This window comes from Rhinolophus ferrumequinum, chromosome 19, assembly GCF_004115265.2.
Source record: "Rhinolophus ferrumequinum isolate MPI-CBG mRhiFer1 chromosome 19, mRhiFer1_v1.p, whole genome shotgun sequence".
NCBI lineage: Eukaryota > Metazoa > Chordata > Mammalia > Chiroptera > Rhinolophidae > Rhinolophus > Rhinolophus ferrumequinum.
Window position 1 is genome coordinate 9,749,793 of NC_046302.1, and position 23,442 is coordinate 9,773,234.

Below are 23,442 nucleotides of genomic sequence, written 5' to 3' on the forward strand. Positions count from 1 at the left end.
CCCAGCCCTTCCTGAAGTGGATATCTGTATGGTCTTCCACAGGATGCTCTCTGCTCCACTTTGTTTCTTTGGAAACACATGGTTGTGAGCTGTCAGCCAGCCTCAGACAGAAGACAATTTGTGACAGAATGTGATTGCAAACGATAGCTTGTTCCCCGTCCAACCCAAATCTCTGAATTTAACATTACAATGTACAAACTGCTTGGCAAAAGAGTTGTTTTCATAATATTTTCCCCTCCGTCTTGTTCTTTTCTTGCCAGGTTTCTAATGGTATCAACTTTTATTAATTTTTTAGGGGGGTATAAATTCTAATTCTTCGTGGAAAGGCAATTTTTTCATCTTCTACTGTGCATTCTGTTTATAGTTTACTGAACATTTAGTTCCTTTGAAAGAGAATAAATTCAAATGTATGCATTTAACAGTGGACATTATCTACGTTTAAACATATTCATTAAAATGATGAAGAAGCTAAATATCTCTGGGAGATTGAGGATAGAGACAGCTACAATTATGGAGCATAATCTGCACAGATGCCCACTCTACTGACTCCTAGTGACAGCTCTGCGTTTTTGTTTTGTTTTAATGACTAAAAAAAATTTTAAAAGGGTGGTATTCTCATGAACCTGAATTATTTAAGGTTTTTGATATAATATCTAATATGAAAAATCTCAAAAAAACAACAACCAAAAAAAAAAGAAAACGATTACCCAATGCAATATTTGGTTGGTTTTCAACTTGGCAGAAAACAGTCAGTCTTGGCCCAGTGTTTGTGTTACATTAAACAGCAGCACGCCAGGCTGAGGACACGGCATACTCAGCCCCTGGCCCGGGGTTAGGGCCCAGTTTTGACAACTGCACTGGCTGAGGCCACGAAGGCCATCACTGCCTCCAGGGCTACTGAGCCCGCTGCCCACAGCCTCAGGGCTGTCTAATCTTGAGGAAATGGGGAGCCTTCCAAAGGGAAGCAGGGGAAGAGAAGAAGCACCAAGGCGGCAGCTTGGCCACCTAGAAGCTCTGCTTAATAGAGAGTAGTGCTAGGCTGTCCGTGAACATGGGGGTAAATCAGCAATAATTTTCATGTATTCAACATATTCAACAAGTGTTTATTGAGTACCCAGCTATGTGCCATGCACTATTTTAGGAATACAGCAGTGAACACATGGGTACAACAAAGACCCTCTGTCCTCTTGGAAGTTACTTTCTTGCCAGGAAAGACAGACCCAGATGTAAACAAATACCCTATGCAGGATGTTAATATGTGGTCTGTGCTACAAAGAAACATGCGCATTGGGCTGGGACTGTGAGGGCCAAGGGCCGGCAGTTGCTACTAAGATCAGAGATGGGGGATCAGAGAAGATATTAGAGAGAAAATAATATTGGGCAGAGACCTGAAAGAGGAGAAGGAGTAAGATACACTGATATTCAGAAAGGAGCATTCTAGGCAGTGGGAAGAAAAAGTGACAAGGTACAAGGTGACTGAAATACTGAGGTTCTGACTGGAGTGGAGTAGCTGGGGGAAAAGGGGGGTAGAAAGTCAGAGTGCGGGGCATCTCTATAGGCCACTAGAAAGACTGTTTTTTCTCTGCAGGAGATGGGAGCTATGGGAGGATTCTGGGTGGAGCAGTGATGTGCTCTGATTTATGTTTTAAAAGAATCACACTGGCGGCAGTGTTCAGAATACATCGTGGCGGGGGGCGGGGGTTGTCAACAGTGGAAACAGGAATATCAGTTATGAAGCTACTGCAATAACCCACACAAAAGATTAGGATGGTTTAGAATAAGGTGGTAGCAGTGGAGGTGGTAAGATGTGGTCAAACGAGACATTTGCCCATGAACTGGAGGTAGAGTGTGTTGGTATAACATCTAGGTTTCTGGCATGAGTAACTGGAAAGGGCAGAGCTGCCATGTATTGAAATGTAGAGAACTGAGAGGAGCAGGTTCCAAGAGGCAGGGGGTTGAATCAGTTAGCTTTGATATATTAGATATCCGAAGGAGATATCAAGTAGGCAGTTGGAAATAAAGGGAAGAGTTCTAGGTTTAGAGCATACACTTGGGGTTGTCAGCAAAAAGATGGTATTTAAGCCACGAGGATGGCACGAGGGCACTTAGGAGGTGAATAGAGACTGAGGGTTATGTCACGAGAAGAAACCAGTAATGGAGACGAAAGGAGCAGCCAACTGAGGGAGGAGGAAGGAAGGTCCAGTGTGAATTCAGAAAACGAGGGGCATCAACACGGAGAGCCAGAGAGCAATGTGGGAATATACAAGAAGTTCTTTTTTAAGACGGGAGAAATTGGAGCATCTTTGAATACTAATGGTGATGATCCAGTACAGAGAGGCAAGTTGATGATGCAGGAAAGGAGGTGACTGCAGAGCAATGTGTTTTGAAGGGACAGAAAGGGTGGGCTCTAGCTCACAGGGGACGGACTGGCTTCAGTTCTAGGACGGGGGTGTCGCACATGGGCAAGAAGACTTGAGGGTGAGTAGATGTGGTGGTGTGGTACTGGAACATTTGATAGGTTGTCTTCTGATTGCTTCATTATCCCAGAGATAGAGGAAGGCGAGTGATTAGGTGTGACTGTGGATGAAACAGGAGGTGAGGGAAATTTGGGGAAAGAGGAGAAGTTTCAAAATAGTTGACTGGACAGTGGGAAGGTGAATGGACGAGGCTGTGGATGTTATGGAGTTTGCTGGTGACTGACCTTGAGTCCTAGAGGACACAGAAGAAGGGTTTTGAGAGGTGGAGAGAGAAAGCAAATAAGGTTGTACAGGATGTAATGGGGTAAAAGGTCTAGGGGAAGAAGGGAGAGCTAGACACCTGGGATTCTTGAGAAAAAAGGCCCGAAGGGATGATTATAGACGATCTCAAGGCAGATAGTGATGCTGATGTGTGAGGGGCTGGGGTGGGGCTGTAGGTTTATCCAGGAGCACAGAGCTCTAGGGTGCCCTCCTTACTTCTCATAACTAGGATGAAGAAAGCAAAGCGGAGGAGAAAAAGGCAGAAGGTCATGCTACTTAGAATTACATCCTAAAGGTGGGCGGGAATGATCGGTGATCAAATTAGTGGGGAGGAAGCATTCCTGCAAAGGATGCCAGCTTGAGCAATCCTATTCAGATGATACAGCTAGTCTTGGTTTTCGCAGGCTTCAAATTACCAGCTCATTATTGAGTACTTTTTTACGCTCAAGGCACTGTAAGTAATTAAGCTCTGTGGTGGAACTGGAGCTGAGTAAGAAGACTGGACTCCTCATCCTCGGGGAAGAATACAAAAAGCCATGTGAAGTGTTATGGGTGAGCTACAGACCCAACCGGGAAGAGTGGAGAGTGAGATTAGGAAAAGCTCCTTTGCTGAAGTTGTTATGGGCTTGAAGGATAGGGAGGATTTCAACAGATGGGTGAGAGGATGCTTCATAAGCCAAGGCAGGTAGGGAGCACAGAGGTCTCTGCGATCATACCCTCACTTAGCTGATCTGGAGCCTGGTGCAGGTTGTGGAGGAGATTGCTTGGGAAACTGAGACTTTATGGTGTAATGGGCACTGCTAACCGGCTAGAACAGCCTGTGCTCGATTTAAATGAGGAGACATAGAACATACAGAGCTGTGTCTGAGGAGGATAACTGGGCAGTACTACCGAGGCTCACTGGAAGGAAGGGTATTCGGAGAGCCACGGGAAGGCCCGGAGCCTCCACGGTCTGATCTAACGGGGCAACTAGAACTGAAAGGATACAAGGGACTCCCGGAAGCCACCCCACTGGCTGCACACAGGAGCACTCAGGTCTCAGAGGACAAGGGCCTGGGTGGATGCTGGTGCCATTTATGAAAATATGTAGTTGGGGGACACCTGTCTTTGGGTTCAATGTTTGAACTGAATCCAAGCAACATAATACTTCATTCTCATTACATGCAAAACATTTTTGTGGCAAACGAAATACCAAAATACCACTCCTAGTATGTGGGGGGAAAGAGAGAAAAGTTGGGGACAGCAACCATGGGAACTGCTGAAAAGAAAAACTGAGAAATCGAGAAACCTTATAAGATGAGACACAAGAAAAAAGTAGAATATAAAATGGAAGCTATGGAAATATGTAAAAATATTGCTCCTCCACGTGTGCGTCAAAGAGCAGTGGTCCCAAAAGATGTTCTAAAATTTCTATTAAGGAAGCCTTAAATACTTTGTACTAGCATTTTTATGAATAGAGAATCTATTTTAATTTTCATAGGTTTTTAATTTTTATCTTTTGCAGAGGTAGATTTTTCTTTTTCTTAAACATAGCAACACCTGGTTTTAAAGATTAATGTGAGACAGTTCATTCATGTCTTGTTGCTCAGAGAATTAGAATTCTTTGCAGGCTGTGTTTAGTTTTCTTCAGTTGTACCTTGACATTATACATAATCGTGAAACATCTCCTAGATTTTTCATTTAAATTACATATCATTGTTTTTCTTCCTGGGAATGCAAAGTCAATCACTACTCCTGAAATAATCTACATTCACACTTTATGTATTATCTGTAACTTGATTATGCTTTCGAATTCTAAGTCTTCCTTGTCCCTAATTTCCACTGTAGGGCATGCAGAGTGTGTACAACTTACAAGTAATAATCAGAAACATAATTTTTCATATAAAACTGAGATACCCAATTGTTTGATATATACTATCTCTAAAAAATTAATCTACTTTTTTATTCTTGTTCTAATTTCATGACAGTTACTGCTCCCATTTATTGATGCGGCCAACACATGGTGGTTAAGACCTATCAAAGCGTTACCACTTACTGTTTTGGGGCACTAAACAGTCCTCAGGAGAATTACTACGACTGTTACTATGCTGATGAATAGCTTTATTTTTTTCCATTTGCATTTCCAATCATGGTCAAGTAATAAATAATTTGTCAATAATAAGGTATCAACTGTGTTCACCTTTCATATAAGTGAATAATGAATAAAGGGAGTGGATGTTTTGCAGGATGCGCCAGTAAGAGTAGACTTTCCAACAGTTTGCTTGAACCTAACTTGAAGGCATTACAATAAAAACCTACTGTCCCTCAAATTTTCTATCAGACTTTATGCCTTGGGTCATGCTATGTTTAGCTCTTAAAAATCATTTCTGGGAGAAGGATCACCACAGCTTCCTGACCAAGTAGCTGTTTGCAAAACTCCCTTTTAGCTTTTTATGCTGCCTGAAATTGGTCATTCACTATCTTATAAAAAAGTAAGTACATATACCTAATAAATTCTATATGCTTTCTAGAAGAATCAATATTTCTGATGTTTAAAATATGTACAGAGTTTAGAAAAAATGTATGCCGAAGTGTGACATGTCTTTCTTAGGCTAATGAGCCACAGGCACAAAAGGTGGCCCTTAGAAATGTACTGGGGATTTCTGGGGTCTTAGGAGAGAGTGGGGTATCATAATCCCTTGACTCTCATTTAGTAAGCATACAATTTTTCCTCAAATAACTTGTTTTTTTATTAAATAAGGTTGATATTAATTGTGTCATTCTGTTTAGTATATTCGAGAACAAAGGTTTTCCAATTATAGATAACAATTTGGAAAGTTTTTACATGCAGATGTCTGGGTTCCCACTGACTCCAGATCCAAGGCCTAAGGTAGGACCCAGGAATCTATATATAACATCTTAGGTGATTCCCTGTACAACACAAAGAAAAATCCAACCTGAGAAACCATTACTCCTAAAAATATGTGAGGAAAGATTTATAGACTCTGGCAAAATGGGGAAAATATTTAATTGGGTTAATTTTAAAACACCTCCTGATATATTAACATATGTATGATTAGCCAATTTATTTTATTTCATTATTTAAAAACATCCCTTCATACAAAGCAAACCTGGTGGAATCAAACCCTAGTTTTATGATTAGCTACAGTAGTAGAGATTGGAAGACATTTTTAATTGTCAAGGAATTTAAAGTATGCTGACCAATTGCCCAGATGCTGCTAAATTAGAGAGGAAGGAAGAAGGCTGACCTTTTGGAAGACCTACTTTATATGCCAGGCATCTAATACAACTCTTATTTTATATTGCACCATGGGTGTAGTAATACCATTTTACAAATGAGGAAATTAAGGCAGCAGAAGCAAGCAGGATAAGTAGCTTATCCTAAGTAGTGAAACAGGAATGAGGGGGGTACACTCTGGATCTAGGTGTGTCTGTGGAAGCCCACCTTGTTTCACTGCATCACAACTTCTCCAATAATACAGTAAACTCAGGTGATTATTACTAACACTTTGAATATACAATCATTTAAAATCATCTTACCAGTTGTAAAGAGAAGAGTCCTAACAAAAGAATGAAACCAACCAACCAACCAACCAACCAACCAACCACCACCAACCAACCAGAAGTACAGAACAATGCAGTAAGAAAAATTAAAATCCTGAAAGAAAATAGGATAAATGTATGAGAACAAAGACTTCCTGGGCCTAAGCACAGAAAATAAAAGCCTGTAGTGTAGTCAACGTGATTCTGAAATGTACTAGAGGAGTGATATGCACATAATCCTTCCAGGATATAAAATTTTGGTCAAGGTAGAGATGCTGAAAAAGAACCAAAGAAAAGAAATAAAAATGACCTACAGGGTAGAAAAGAAGGGGTATGAAAAAAAAGAAAATAAATTAGGTCATTTATCTAACCAAGGAGAAGACCAACAGGTGCCCTGATACTATCTTCCACTGGAGCTTTTCAAGAGTAAGGATTATTTCTTATCCATACCTTTGACTTCTACTGATTAACACAATGTCTTTGACATAGTGGTAAAATGATAAGTCTTTAATGAACAAATGTCATAAGACATGTAGGAGGTATTTATAAAGAGAACAATGACCACGTGTAATTTGTGTATGTATGTGGGATATTTTTGAACGTATATACATAGGCTTAACTGAGCAGAAGTTCAAGTTCTTTCAGAGGAAAGTTGCATCTTTTTCCTTTCTGTATCCTTCGTGCCTAGAATGTATTATGTACGCAATAGAAGTCAGAGCAAGTAAACAAATTTTGGTTGCACATAAAGGATATTTTGATCCTCAGCACATAAAGATGAAATATATTACAAAGGAGGAGTTTTATTCATTCTCTCCTTGGGTTGAAGAGTAGTCACCTGACATCAGACAGGTTAGTTTTCACCTCTCTGCCTAGTCTCTAAAAAGTCACAAAATGTTATGCTTTCTTTATCTCTTCTCCACTCACACTATCACGAACCTGGTTTATTTCTCTTCTGAATATTAGTACTTGACTCCCAAGTAAACATGGCATCCAGTCACTTTTACATACTGCAGCCATATTGATATTCCTACAGAATAGCTCTAGTCAGGTCACTCTTTCATTTAAAACAAAACAAAACAAAACAAAACCTAAGAGTTTCCTAATGCTTATTTCAAAAGGCAATCAAGGTTTTCCATGAACTGGCTTCGTATTCCATTCCTAACTCTATGCCTCTCCTCTTTCTACTTTCCTTCATTCACCTATGTTCTAACCAAACGGAAATGTTCCATTTTCCCCATACATCCAACATTCCCACTTCTCAGGGCCTTTGCTTCTGCTGCTGCTTCTCCATGGAAACATCATCCTACTCACTTTTTTGTAAGTTTAAATCCCACCCATGCTTCAAAGGGTGGGCTTCAAAGCCCAAATACTGTTCCTGATTTTGTAAAGTATTCTCTTTTCTATGGAATTGCTGTGGCACCTTGTTTGACCCCTCCTGCATAGAACTTACTATTTTTGACCTTGAGTTCAGTTATTTTGGTAAATCCGTTATATTATATACTAACCTAAGTTCTTTGGGACAAAGCAGGTTTTACTTTTGGTCCTCACATGACCTGGCCTAGTATCTTATTATGTGTCCACAGAGCTTGCAGAAACACATTTGCTAACAACAAATCTCACAATAAATCTCATTTAAGTCTTTCCGTCATTCTCATTTGCACTCTTTTCATAGCCTACCTTTTATTTTTTCATTTATATTACAATTCACAGACGTAGGACAATGGGTATAAAAAGACAGAAGAAGGAGGAAAAGTAGAAGTGGAAAGTAAAAACAGGTTCTATTTTGTGGTCTTTCCTCCACCACTCCCCAGAATTTAGTGAGGGGGTTACTAAGAAGAAAGGTATCTGCAGCTATTTTTGGATGACCTTATATGGGCATCAAGACAACATGATGAGAAAGAAGGAAAATATCTGAACATTGGCTCCACCGAGCAGGCAAAGAGACAGCCAGGGTGCAGAGGAAGGATTTTTCTCAGTATGTTGATGACAGATAAGTCTTTACCGGTAAATTTACTGACCAAACTTTGATCAATGATAAAACGAGATTAACAGAAAGAAAGAGCATGGAAATAAATACTAGTGGCAAAATGTTATATCTCCAGCACCAAACCAGTGAAATCTATATCCATCAATGACAAGAAAGTTAACTGGGTATATATCAGAGAGAAAGGAAATGAGTATCTGACAAGAATAAAGTGTTACGAACTCAATACTTGTAATGATTAAGTGGCTATAAACCATTTTTCATGAACACATATGGAATTTGTTTTAGAGGTCTTTAAACTAGCCCAAATTTCTGCTGGAGGGTAACTACAATGGCCTGGGGCATTTTAGAAAAAAAGGAGAAACTTCTAATAAGATAATGCTAATATGATTCAAGCTATTAAGAATAATTTCATTTAATAAAATGATTATATCATTCCCATGACCCTGCTTTGAAATCATTTTCTAACTTCCTTGTTATCATAGAAGAAATAAGGTAGAAATCTGAAAATTGCCTTTATTAAACCCCTACACTGGTTAAAAGACACATGCAACTTACTCGAATGTGGTCTTTACCAACGTGTGTGTGTGCACATGCGCATGTACATTTGTACATAAATATACACCAATCGCTAAAGAAATGATTCAAAGACCTAGAAGAACCCACCAAACTGGTTAATAATCTTGAGTAAAAAAAGACAGCACCCAGGCAAAATCCCAGACAAAAACTAGTCTTCCAAATGTGTTTTGACTAAGACCTCCAACTGGAAGACGGAACTGTTATAATTAATAACGCACCGTTATTAATAATTGCATCATTAGCAGTACCAATAAGTAAATTATGCATATTAAACTGAACATCAGTTACATTGCTGAAGTGATGCATTGCTTGGATATTTACTAGAGTAAATGGGAAAACTCATCAGAGATACTGATAGATGTGCCGAGCAGATGACATTTATTAACCCCAAGACAGGTGGCAGGCTTATTGTCAAAGATTGTTTCTCAGCGATAGTTTTTCACTCTTCCAAATGAAAACAACATGTTGAGGAAAGCTTGCAATACTTCGCATTCCCTTATACACGGCTCTATATTTTCCAACTTCATACCCGGTGTCCCAATGTCTGAAAAAAGTTATTTAATGAGATCATCTATAATCCTTCTTAATAGAATTTTATTAAAGCACATCTTCGTAGGTTCCCTTGAGAATTGATGTTACTGAAGGACAAACACAAAGAGAGGTGTCCACATGTAAACCAAGGACAGTAAGGGACAAAGGAACCCCAAATGGCCAGGACAACAAAGACAGTCAGGCGCTTTATTCTGCATGCTGGGCTACAGGAAGCACAGAATAGGTTATACACTGCTTTGGGCTATTACTGCTTCAAATACAATAGTTGTCTTTGAAAATGCAGAAACTTTTTTCATCATTCTCATCATCACCATCACTGCCAGTAGCAAGATAATAGCCTGGGTCATGCTGCTGCTGTTTATATTGCAAAGATGGGCAAATGGAAAATATCATCCGTGTGGGACTCATTATGGGCCTTGACATATGATAGAATAATAACGCTCCTCTCACGCTCCGGTGCTCCTGGAGACCACAGCATCCAGAGTGTTCATGTAAATAACACCCTGCGTAGCATCAAGAAACCCATTCATTTTCCCAGAGTCTCAATACTGAACCTCTCTGAAGGGCTGGAACATTCAAACTTTGGAATGGCAGTGGCCAGGATTAATTACCTAGTTCTCTTGAAAGCCCTAAGGGCCATAAAACAATTCTCTATTAGAATAATAATAAAGCCACAAAAAAAGTTGCCAGCAACTGCCATGGCCTCTGCCTTTAGTCTGGGTCAGCTTTGTGTGAGTTCCATTGTATATGGATATTATTGTATTCATTCTTACACTGCCTACTATGAAAAGATGAAATGGCATTCTCTGTTTTACAGACACAGAAGCTCAGATTCAGAGTTTAAGATATGTGCCCAAGAAGCCTGGACTTTGACTCACTACTTTCTCTCTAAAGTAAATGCTTTCTAAATTACACGCACTGGGACCCAGAGTGGCTATGAGAACCACCCTATGAAAATCTGGTGCAGAGAACTGTCACACCCAGACTCCTGTCGTCTGACATATTTGAAAACTGCTCTAGGAAGTGTGCCAGGTGGTCTAGAAAATGATCTGGAGTCTAAACCCGAGGGCCCTCACCGTCCCTATGAGCTGGTCATTTGTCCCCCTAAGGGTTGAAGGCAGGAGACAATACCAGCACAATCTGAGGTTTACCCAAAGTGGCCTTCCACGAGATTGAAATTTCTTTTAAGTCTGTTGTTTGATATTTTTAAATAAGCACACAAATATTTCACTTTACTCCACGATATATTAGATTTTAATGAAAACAATATTTTGAAGATTTACCATGAAGGAAAGTGATATTCTCTTCTTGAAGGCCTGGATTCCAGTCTGACAAGCATATGAGGTAGATAGTGGCTAGACAAGCACTACCGTTCCACAAAGGAGAGCAACCTCCCTCTTCCCATTTTCCTTAGGAAAACTTTCCCAGAGAGAGAAAGGTCATTTGATTAAAAGCATATGGTAGCTAAGCTAGAAAAACCATGACTTGAGAACAAATCAGATACTAAAAGCCAAATCCAAAATCCCATCACATTAAAAACAATGACAATTCTAAAAGCAGTATGCATGTGTGTGGTGTGGGAAGGGAGGTATATGTAATTTTAATGTGCTAGAATTTTAGAAGTCAGTCTTTTACAAAGCTTTGGGCCTCCCTCTCAGCCCGCTGGAAACACTGATGAACAAGTGTTGACACTGATATTGTCAAAAGTGCAAATAAAAAGAAATACTTCGGTTGAAAGGACTGTTTTTTTCTCCTTTCATTTGCTGGTCTTGACTGTCCCTTGATTCTTTTATAAGGTCAGTAAAGTATTTAAAATAAGAATTCTTTCTTCAAAAAGGAGTTTTGTTTATTATAGATATAGCCTTGATATTTTCTTGATCTGCTGCCTTCTCAACATCCTGCTGTGTTAAGATAAGGAAGGAAATTTTCATTTCCTTTCCATTCCAATTAAATACACAGTGTGATCAAGAAATATGGTGAATGTTTAAGTTAAATAATAATTTATTACAGTAAAAGACACATTGCCATTAATCCCCCTCAAAAGACTCTCCCTCATTTTGAATGCATTTATTCCATCGTTCTTGCCACTTTCTGAGGCAGTTCTGGAAGTCCTCTTTCATGAGTGTCTTTAGTTGCACTGTCATGGCTGCCTCAATCTTTTGCATACATTCAAAACGTTTTCCTTTCATGATCATTTTGACCTTGGGGAAGAGCCAGAAGTCACACTGTGCCAGATCTTGTTAATGAGGTGGATGAGGGCACATCGTAATGTTTTTATTTAACAGAAATTGCTGTACCAGAAGAGATGTGTGACACAGAACCTTTATATTGTGATCACAAAATACAGTGAATGCTGCTGCTGAGTGCCATCCAGTGGAAAAGCAGGGATTTTCAATATGGGAAGCGCTGCGACGAACCTTAGTAACAGCATGTGACAAGTTTCAACTTGTTCGGTGCAGTCAGTCAGGTGTGAGCTATGGCTGAGAGAAGGTGTGTTTTAAAGTGTGCCGTAAATCATCCTCCATCATGACAATGCTCTGTGTCACACATCGCTTCTGGTACGGTGGTATCTGTCAAATAAAAACATGACGGTGTGTCCTCATCCACCGTTTTCACTGGCTCTGGCACTGTGTGTCTTCTGACTCTTCCCCAGAGTCAAAATGATTCAGGACATTGCGGCAGCCATGACAGCACAACTAAAGACACTCACAAAAGAGGACTTCCAGAACTGCTTCAGAAAGTGGCAAGAACGATGGCATAAAAGCGTTTGAAGGGATGGGGAATATTTTGAGGGGGATTAATGGCAATGTTGTTTTGTTTGTTTGTTTGTTTTTTATGGTTCTGCAATCTTTTATTTTTTAGTTTTACAAACACCAAACATTTTTCCATGCAATGAATGAAAATCTGCTGCTGAAACACAGAGGGCTGCAGCTGGATAATGAGAGTGACCCTACAGCAAAACATTAGCCTAAGGTTACAGCCCAGGGCCTGGCAAATGCCTGCGGGGACACTACACAAAAGGAATGTCTTCAAAGCCCCTTTGTGGGGCCCTGCAGCCATCCCTGAGCTCCCTTGGGCCCCTCGGGTGGAAGGGGTCCTGTAAACTTTTTTGCATCCACATAACCCCCTCACACCAATTTCTGTCTGGTTTTTTTCACCTCATCTTCTACCCTAGTCATCTCATCAAATTCTCTTATCATCTCCTCATTGCTCAAATGCATATCATGTATGGCTTCCTTGTATTTCTTGAGGCACTGAGCGAGCCCCTTGTTGGTTTTTCTTTTAGCTTTCTTGGGTATATCATCCCCAGCAGGACGCTTTACTGCAGCCCTTGGTTCACTGGCTGGTTGTTCTTCCTCTTTTGGCTTTCCCTCATCCTCTGGTTTTCCCTCGCTCTCTGGCTCTCCTTCTTCTTTTGGCTTTCTCTCCTCTGGCTTATCCTTATCATTAAGTATTTCCTCATCTTCTGTCTTTCCCTTGTTTTCTATCTTTTCCTCTTTTTCTAACTTCTCCTTATCTTCCAGAGTACAAGCCATTTCTGGCTTTCCCGCATCCTGTGGCTGTTCTTGGTTTTCCATCTTTACTTGGTTCTCAGGTATTGCTTCACTTTCATTGCCGAGTTTGTCCATGTTGAGATGTCCCCTCCACGCAGACCTGATTAGCCACAAAATTGACTGATCGGCTCAAAGTCCCCAACGGGCTACGGCAGGATACCTTGGCTTATGTTTCAAAGACAAACAATGTGGAAGATTTAATCACATAACTCAATTTTCTTGCTTGGCTTCTCAATTGAGGCAGGGGCTGAATCACAGTGAGTCCAGAGAGAGCGAGGCTCGGTAGTTGGCGGATCAGGAGGCAGGCTCCGTCTGTTCCACTTCAGCACTTGCATGTCTTCCTCCAGGCCCTCCTTCTACTAAGGAATTCTCCTTCCTCCCAAATAGTGACTAACAATTACTGCGCCTCGCAATGTCTTTTACTGTAATAATTTTTTTTAATTTAAACATTCTCCATATCATTTCATCACACCTTGTATATTAGATCACACCCATAAATATTTAAAAAATACTCTCACAAATACTATGTATTTTACAGTATTCTAAAAATACTCATTTGCAAGAGACTAATCTAAAGTTAACCAAAAAAATATCACACAGCAAAGCAACATGGCTTTTTGCCTACAAACTCTGAATGGAATTCACTGGTCTTTTAAAAATATAAAGCAGTTGGAATTAATCTTGATGCCTTACATTCTGAATTATAGTAACACTTTTCTAAAGCAAGTAAAGGGAAGATAATAAAAATATCACAATTGCAACAGTATTCAATGAATAGCTATTACAAGTATAGTTCCATGTTGGCCACTTGGATAAAGAGAAATACCTAGTAAACAGATATTGTCACTCATTTTTGATAAATATTTTTAAAACATCCAGGTCTTTTCCATGCTTACTAATATCAAGGATGAATTAATTTATTATAAAATTGAGGTACATTTCATTATAGAAAAAGCAAGAAGAATAATTTAATTCATCAATAGAAAATCTTTCATGCAAAGAACTTTGACATTTTTTTAAACTGCAGGTACTTCCTTTATACCAGTATTTTGCATCCTTTACTGACATTTTGGTTTATTTGAGCTCAAAACTTTAGTTTCAGCATTCTTTTTTGGACATGCACAATGCACTAGATTAATAATAAAATTAAAGGGTAGATTTCCTAAAATATAAAATTTTAATTTATGCTTTTCAAGACAGAAAGCTGTATGCCTTAAGCAATAAAAGGCAGTTAAATACATTGTTTTATTTTCCTTTATCACAGAGTTGATAGAAGGAGAAAACACAAAAGAATACTGACAAATTATTCTCTTATATTGAAAAACTTTTATATAAAGAAATCCTAAAGTTTACGTAGTAAAAATGGAAAACAATACTATCACAGTGCAGTATACATCTTCTAAAATATATTATTTCTGAAACCAAATGCTTGACATTTGACTCAGCATTCCTTCCAAAAAATGACAAGAAGAAAGGAACAGAATCTCCCATGGCAGTCCTGTATCCTCTCACCATTTTCTTGTAACTATACTGTTTTATAGATGAAACTGCCATAGCAAAATGACAAATATAACACATAAAAGAACAAAAAAGGGCAATAAATCACCAGTGACACTACAGCCCATTAAAATGCATTCAGCTGGTGTTGCAGGAAGAATAAAAATTTCCCCTCACTTTACATTCTTTCTAGTTGAAAAAGAATTTTAGAATCCTCAAACAACCCTTATGAGAAATTCCAACTAAATTCTCCTCATACTAACTTTCTATATTGGCCTCCATGGCCCAAATATATAGCAGTGTTATCCCTGTTCACTATTGATTAAGAAATGCCCAGGATAGGGTATATGAATTGTTAACCCTCCGTCTACATATGATATTGCTGAAAACACTAGGATGCCTAGCAGAAAATGGTAGTTCTAACTCAGCCACTATTTCCAATGAATTGATTATCAGCTTAAATGAAGAGTTTGACCACTGTTACTTACAAAGAAGCCAAAAGAGGGATTTTCTTCCCTTAATATTACCCAAAGTTCACTCAAAAGGTCAAATCAAAGCTCCTGACACTGCAAATAACTCAGGTATCATATAGATATTACATTTTAGAGCACAACTGAATTTATGATAACTTACTTCATTACGCACTTATCATTATTACAAATAGTTCAAGATATTGGTAAATCCGTTCAAGTAGAGTATTTATCGAACCGTTTATGTTAGTCTTACAAAAGACGATAAATGCAAGTTCCATGAGAGCAAAGAGCACATATTACACTTCTCAAATTCTCCCCTCTTAACACAGAGTTAATAGCACATCAAGCTCTTCAAGTTCAGGATGACAGAATGAACCAACCCTTCCCTCCTAACGCAGAGACAATGAATACCCTTGGAGCAGTGAGTGCAGAACATAGCTCCCTACAGCTAAGTATTTCAAAGATGGAAAGGTTGCATCTTATTTCTATTAGAACTGAACTGTGTGCACTTCCTAAAAGTGTTCCCTGGGAGGATGACCATTGGAGGGCTAGGTGACACTCGGTCCCGCTGCACTTCCCGGAGTCCCACTACGCCTGCGTGACAGCAGTCACAATTGGGAGCTCCTCTGTGTTTAAAACAACAACAACAACAACAAAAAACAAAACAAAAAAACAAGTGGTGTGGAAATTAGTTCACACCTGTAAGGCAATTTTATCTTTTTACAAATGAATTAATTCCATTGGAAATTATAGCTGGTCTCTGAGTGCCTTTCAAGTGCCAAGGGCTGAGCGGCAGGTTGTGGAAAGTATAAAAATATATAAAATATGGACCCTGTAGTAGTAGATAAAAATATTTCTATACATATTTCATAGTAGACACAATCAAAAATCTCTAATACAACACTTTATGAGTCTAATGACTAAACTCTTTGAAAGAGCAAAATATAACTGTCTGCAGCTAAAGGTGGTGAGGTTTTATCTCAGTGCCCATAGATTCAAACAATATTGCTGAGTTTTATTATCCTTTATGTGCTTGGTCAGTTTTGATTCATATACATACCCCAGTAAATAGCTCTCAAAATGAATCACGTGGATATTTCAGGCAAGAGGTTGAATGAAACCATTCCATCTCTAAGGCACTCAAAGTTCTTTTGATATGTTTGAACCTGTCCCTTAAGTCCCTCATCAGGTGCTCTTCCATGTTGATTGTAGATTATGAGCAACCCAGGGCCTATACTTAGACTGTATTAACCTCCTTGCATTTAGCTCTTCTGTTCAAACACTCACTTTGTTCTTTTTTTTCTGGTGGATGATTTTCCATTTCTTAGAGTTTACTTGCTTCAGTCTTTTGGCCCTTTTCATCTCTCCTCCAATGTTTCCAGTGTGCTTGGAGTATATAGTGCAAACTTGAACCTCCCTGCCCCTCTTGAAAACATCTCCCACTGCTCCTGGGATCGGGACCAATGTCGTTAACGTCAGCCTCTGCCTGCTCGCACCACCTGACTGCTCACCGTCCATTCTTACAGCCATGATGGCCTTTTTGTAGTTCTTCATTCTTGGGCATGCGACTTCCCACTGCAGGACCTCTGTTTTTGCTGTTCCTGCCATTGACTAAGCTAAAGTTCAGGGAACGATCCTACCATCTTCAAACAATATCCAGTTGGCTGAGCTACTCACTGTGGCTAAGACCTGATTTCAGTTATATCTTCATTTTACAAATGGAGAGCCTTGGGTCCACAGAAGGACAAACACCACCTATCTGAATTTAGCCTTGTCACAGCCCATTGCTCATAGAGTCCCAAGGACCTAGTGGCTGGGTCTGACAGGTGAAGGAAGAGAGGTGGGCAGTCTGAGAGTGGGAGCAGAACACAGATAATGTTGGTCTGAGTGGGTGGGCCACTCTCTAAAACAATTAAATTAAAATGAAAGCTTTCTTATTGTTTTTGCCAAGAGAAATGGCTGCTTAAAATTGTGCTTTTATAAATGAGTTGAAAAACCATGGGTCTGTTTTATTTGCAATGCAAAGATATACGAATTTAAAAAACACACACTATAAAGAAGAGACATATTTTGCAACTGAGTAATACAAAATTAGTCAAAAGTAGGCAAAATAATGAATTTGAAAAGATTATTGCCTTCATTCAAAACTTGTGCAAAATTTACTCATGGCAGTGATGAAAGCTATACAATACCTAGGAATAAATTTAATAAGAAAAATCATCAGCGTTCATCATTCCGTAAATAATTCTGAATACCCTCTGGGTGCCTCAGGGAGTACACTGGGATGAAGACAGACAGTTAAAGTCCTGCTCCAACCACATTCTGGGAGGGAGACACAAAGTCATCAGAGAACTTCAAGAAGCAGCATAGTGATGGGCAGCATAGACGGCGGCTGGGGGGCCTCCAGGTCCACTGCACTTCAGGGATGTGGTCTAGGGAGGCCTCTGGGGAAATGACCTTTGTGCTGAATCCTGACTGTTGAGAAGGAGCTGGTAATAGGAAGATTGGGGGAAAGAGGCTTCAGTCAGAGGGAACAGCAATGTAAACCACTGGCTCATGATCCAGCTTGCTGTTTTGGAGAAACAGAAAGAAGATCAGCACTGAAAGTGAAGCTGTGAGATGAGACGAGGACTACGTACAAGATCGGGGCCAGATGGTGCGAACTCTTTATGCTGTGATACGAAGTTTGAAATTTATTCCAACGCAGTAGGAAGCTATTCGAGGGCTTTAAGGAGAGGAGTGATGGAACCAGACCTCAATTTCAAAAATGTCAGTCCAGCTGCTCTGCGCCAAATGAATGAATAAGGAGCCAGGACAGTAAGTCAGAGACCAGTTAAAATGTTTCTGCAGTAGTCTATGCTGGGGTGGTGGTGGTGACAGAGCGAGATGCCATTGAGCCTGGAATTTTTTTTGGAGGGAGACCTGATAAGACAGGCTTATATAAAAAACTTTAACTTAGTATTAGAAGTCTTATGACAAGACATGAATAAACGGAAAAATTTATCATATTTTGCACAGTTACAATAATGTACAAATTTAGTAAGATTCCAATGAGAATCTCGGGTGTTTTTATTTCAGGGATCTGACTGCCTAGTGTGCACCGACCAGGCCACCTTGTTCATGCCTGGGATATAGCAGAACACAGCACACGGAGATTCCTGCCCTCGGGGCTTATATTCTAGGACGGGGGGAAAAGACAGTGGCAAACACAACAAGTAAGCACAGAAGGAGAGAGTGCTATGAAGTAGAGAAAGTAGCAGCAGCGGCGTAAGGGGGCAGACTGTGGGGAGGGGATGGGAGCTGTCACGGCAGGTTGTAGTGTTAAGAAGGGCGAATACTCTAGAGTGACTTCAGTGAGGAGATGGATTTGAGCAAAGGCTGTAGGAGGTAAGGGAGTCAGCCAATTGGTATCTGGGAAGACCATTCCCAAGCAAGGGCAAAGCGGGAGCAAAAGCTCGAAGTTGGGTAACTCGTGTGGAATGAGGCCGAGGGAGAGGGAGATGAAAGGAATTAAAAAGGTGAGAGGGGACCCGTAATATAAGGCTTTGTGGGCCATTGTAAGAAGTCATAAACAGACATGGAAACATAATTTGTGAGGGGTTTTTGACAGAATTAGGAGAGATCTCTAGTTTTAGCATATAATAAAATATGATAAGAGCCAGTATAATGAAAGATTATGATAGTAGAGTAGAGAGAGACAAAGCGGACCATAACAGAATCTATATGTGAGAACTTAAATATGACGCTATGGCATTTCAATTCTGTGAGAAACTAATTGTTTATTTAATAATGAGACCTGGCCTAACTGATTGTTTATCTGGAACAAAGCTAGACCTCTGTCCTGGCAACACTCTATACCATATCAATGGTAATTCCTAGATGGATTCAAGAGCTAAAATTCAGGGTGATGGCTGAAAAGTCTAAGAGATGTGAAGACCTTTTCAAGCAAAACAAAAACCTTGGAGAAACAGAGGAAAATGGGAACATATTTGATTATCAAAAAGTGAAAACTTCTTTATGCCAAAAGACGCGATAAGCACAGTCAAAAGAATAGTGATTGACAGGAATACGGACGAACATATACAGAATAGAATATGCAAATAGCCAATACATACAGGCAATGCCACTCAACTTGAGGAAAAGTCATTCGAATACCGTTGCGCCCATCATAGTGGACACATTAGGTAGTAAACATCCAGTGCAGGTGGAGCTGTGGGGAAGAGGCACTTAGCAGACACAGGTGGGAGGGCAATAGGCCACAACTCGGGAGGAATGGAATCTGGTCAGTTCTATATAAAAACAAACATGCCTTTTGACCCCTATTTGGGAATCACTTAGAAATAAAAGTTATAATAGAAAGAACACATATAGAAGGCTGTATATGTGTTCTATATATCTAAACTATATATTATAGTTTGTTGTTGTTAGGAAAAAAAAACTGGTAAAAATTAGAATGTCCACAAATAAGAGATTGGGTGAGTAGATCACAATATATCAATACTGTACAGAAGAACAATATTCAACTATTCAAAAGAATGCCTTAGATTGATATGTATTGGATTGAAGGGGAATTCAAGACATATTCAGTGAAAAAATGCATGTTGTATAGTTAAGTATATAGATGTAGTGAAAAAAATATGAATAGATATGTTTGTATATTTTTACATATGTAGAGAGAAAGGTGTGGAAAATTTAAAACCTGGTTGAAATTAGTGTAGACATACTCGTAGGGTCAACTTTTTCAGTATTACCTAAGATATCCCAAGAGCCTAGCACAATATCTAGCATAGAGCAGGCACCCAAGAAATATGGGGCCAATGAATCAATGAGGAAATGAAAGAGTTTGTATTCTTCCCATAATTAAAAAAATATATATATGTTAAGGTAGGAAAACAATAATATCTAACATTTATCGAGGGTTTACTTCATTTGTTCATTTAATCCTGACAATAACTTTATGAGGGTAAACTGTAATTTCCATTTCACAGATGAACAAACTGAGGTACAGAGATGCAAACTAACTTGCCCACAGTCACTCTGCTGTTAAGTGGCACAGATGGGATTTGAACCTGAGCCCATGCACCTACCTACCATACTAACCACAACTATTCTAGACTGAAGTTGCTGCCCAGCCCAGAGGCCTGTGTTAAAAAGTAGCTCCTGAGGCTTTTCCATGGATCCCCACAGAGCACTATGTGAGAACCAATGGACCAGTCACTTTATAGGGTTTCCACTTCTGATGGTCTATAAGATATGGCAACTGATTAACGAGCATTTATGAAATGAAGGATTTGAGATCCTTGCCTTCCCTAATATTACTCCCACTCCGACCCCCCAAATAATCACCACCAAATGTAGATTCTGATTTAGCTTCCTTGCCTAGGCTAAAAATCCATAAATGGGATACGAATTGGATCTAGCACTCCACTTCATCTTTGTAAAGACGGCCGGATAAACTCGAGTCCTGGAAAGACAGTGTTAAGGCTTTTGGGTGTACTTAGATTTGGTATTTGATCTAGGCCCACTCATCATTGAGCGTCCCAGAAATCAACCTGGGCTGTTGGTGATGGACTTCAATTGTTTCTTGTTCTTAAGGAAATGATGTCCTTCTCTGTGATCCAATGGCGATGACCACCGGGGGCATAAGGAAGACCTAAGGTGCCAAAGCTGGGAAAGGGCTGCTTACCCAGGAGAGAGGGCACAGCGACAGAAGGCGAGACCTGGCCAACCCACCTTAGGGCTCAGGGCTGAGAGAGTAGTTGGGTGAGGGTGGAGGGCAGCGTTATACCACTGCATAAGCCAGAGACATTCACCGGTCTACAGAAAACACCAAAGTGCGTGTGCGGGGGCAAAACATGTATCTCTAGTAGAATTAATCTGCCTGTTTCTGACATTTCTTCAGCAACGGCTGGAAGCATGGAAACAGGAGCCAAGAACACAGGTGACGGGATTTCCTCAGGACTGGGGATCGGCATTATGTGTGCTGGAGGGCAAGGCAGCAGGAGCCAAAGGGGTCCGGAGTTAGTAAGAACACAACTGAAAGGTTGTGTAGGCTGTCGGGGCTGGGTGGACCTGGGGGGCCCAGGAGGAAAGAGGAGACACGGAGGGTGAGAAGGGGGATGTTCAAACATCCCAGGCCTCAAGGCACAAAGCCTGGACTCAAATGCATGTCCCTGACTTGACTGAATATCAGACCTCTGGACCTATGGAGGGTGAGCATCATCCCTTTCTGTTTCTTTTCTCAACTGAAAAATACGTATTTCTCGCAGGTGGGTGTCGTGAGGAGTCTGTGAAGTAACGCATGTGGAAATCTCTAGCACAGTATCTAGAACATGGACGGTTCTCTGTAAATACTGTCGTTGCTTTTCTTCTTCAGTGCGGATCTAGTTCAGTGACTTCCATGTTTTATATTTTACACTAAAAAAAACTCTATATTTGCTTGAAGAGCCACATTAAGGAGAAAAAGTAATTCCTCGGGATTTATTTCATGATAACTTTTCCTACATACTGACAAAGACTCTCCATGACCAAACTCTAGCCAGGCTCTTTTGAGCCCTTCTGACACAAGAGAACATTTGTGTCCTGAGGACAATTCCCAGAAGCTGATCAAATACCCTCGATTCCTTTTTCAAATGTCACCAATCCAATAAGTCCTGTTTTTCACATGGGAAGGAATGAAAAGTGACGAATATTCTCACCAGGACCAAACTCTAGTCAGGCTTCTCTGAGCCATTTCTCACTTAGGCCTCAACCCTAGACTATCAACACTTGAACGTTAACATCGTTTCTAACAGCTCAATATCGCATCCCTAGGTGACCCTAATCTCCCTTAAAGTGCCTGCCTGGGAAAACTCCAGGCTGCCCAAAGAACTGACTGCTTGCTCCAGCTGACACCTGAAGACAGGGACCCTGTCTCCCAGCCTCAGTGGGACACAGGGGCCTAACTCAGGTAAGTGCTAGTTAACAAACCCAGATAGATTTCACATGCACCAACACACTCTTCCAGCTTTCATAATTTTTCACTTCCCTAATTCTACAGAGTCCCTGCTTGCCTCCCTCCCATCTTCATTCTCCTGATAAAATGCCCAGTCACCTCCACACAAATCAGAATGGAGCTCAGCTCCATCACCAACTGTCAGCAGTTACCGAATAAAATCTCTTTTCACTACTTTTTAACTAATGCGCGGCTGTGTTCATCTTTCACATTACAGACATACGCTATGTGTATTTTTTTCAAAACTTGAAACTATGTGGGAATAATTGTTGGCTAGTTCTCCATTTTTAAAGTACTAATTATATCGAAGCAAATAATTTTACATGCTTTGATATATCTGATTTTTACTTGAATCCCAGGAGTTACTTTGTTTATAAATATTGTAGGACACAGATCTCATCATATTAGATGTATGGGTTAACCAAAACGGATGAGAAAGTTTATTTAAGGAAATAATTCTCCATAGTATCTCAGAGCTGGCTATGTAATTAAATCATAAATGGAAGTAACTTAATATAAAATAAATAGCCTAGCCATCTTTGTAAATTAACTAGAAAATCTTGAGATATTTCTGGCATGTACAGCTTTTACTATTCTTCCCAAAGCAGTCCTATATTATAGACAATCACAAAATAAAAGGAATAAAGTAGAAACCAGAAGCATTTACAGTTTCCAGAATTTTCTCTGTGTATACTCTTTAGAGCAGGGTTTTTGAAGGTAGACGGGATTTTTATTCCAATTATATATTCTGTTCCCTTTCATAATCCCCTAACTCTAGTGGTTTATTAAAGTATTTAAAAACAAAATAAAACAAAACAACACCTGTGGTTATAATACATTAGTGGGGAATGAATCAATTTAGTGGGTTGCAAGGAGAATTTTTTTTTAAAAAATGAACAATAAGATGAAATGGAATAGAAAAAATTAGAGTGCATCTTATTCAGTGAATAGCGTTGGTAGTAGGGATTCTAACCTTTTGCTACAGTTAAGTGTGTGTGTGTGTGTGTGTGTGTGTGTTGGGTGATGATGTATTCTTACTTCGACTGAGGACAAAATAGCTTCAGAAACACTCCCCAGTGCAATAACAGCACTGCTTATCAAGTACACTAGCATTCTGCAGTCTGAGCTGCAGCATTTATTCAGTGAATTAAATCATCCAATATTTATGAACACTTTTTGTTGTGTCTGGCACAGTTCGTGTGCAGAACTCACGTCACCAGCGTGCTTGCTCTCTTTGGTGTCAGACAAGAGAGGGAGGGAGGTCCCATTTATACCAAGGCAAACCTAACCAGCAGGTACTGCATTCTGGGACAAAAGGAACTACAGAGGACTCACTGTCTTGTCCAAGGTTCCTAGTGTAAGTATAGCCTTAAATAGTGTTTGGAGGAGCATGAGGTCAGCACAATCAAAACAAAATGAACAAAAACAGTGCTGATGTCATTTCAGAATACATCCCTCATGTATCTCGTGTTTGCTTCTGGAAGGCAGTGTGTTGATAAAGTAAACAGAACTACAACTGTTCAATGGG

General features: G+C 39.9%; 2 protein-coding genes across 12 annotated transcripts in view; both read right to left on the reverse strand.

Annotated features, from left to right (window-relative positions):
* The window catches only part of PTPRM (protein tyrosine phosphatase receptor type M), a 799,491-nt gene that overhangs the window by 282,147 nt on the left and 493,902 nt on the right, over positions 1-23,442 (reverse strand). The window lies entirely within an intron of this gene.
* On the reverse strand, positions 12,525-13,056 carry LOC117011707 (transcription elongation factor A protein-like 4). Its single transcript, XM_033087235.1, has one exon. The coding sequence runs from the start codon at positions 13,023-13,025 to the stop codon at positions 12,525-12,527; it is 501 nt and encodes a 166-aa protein (XP_032943126.1). The 5' UTR covers positions 13,026-13,056.

What these genes read in the sequence shown, in the direction of transcription:
- LOC117011707 (XM_033087235.1), bottom strand. Translation starts at nt 13,025, where the DNA reads ATGGACAAACTCGGCAATGAAAGTGAAGCAATACCTGAGAACCAAGTA.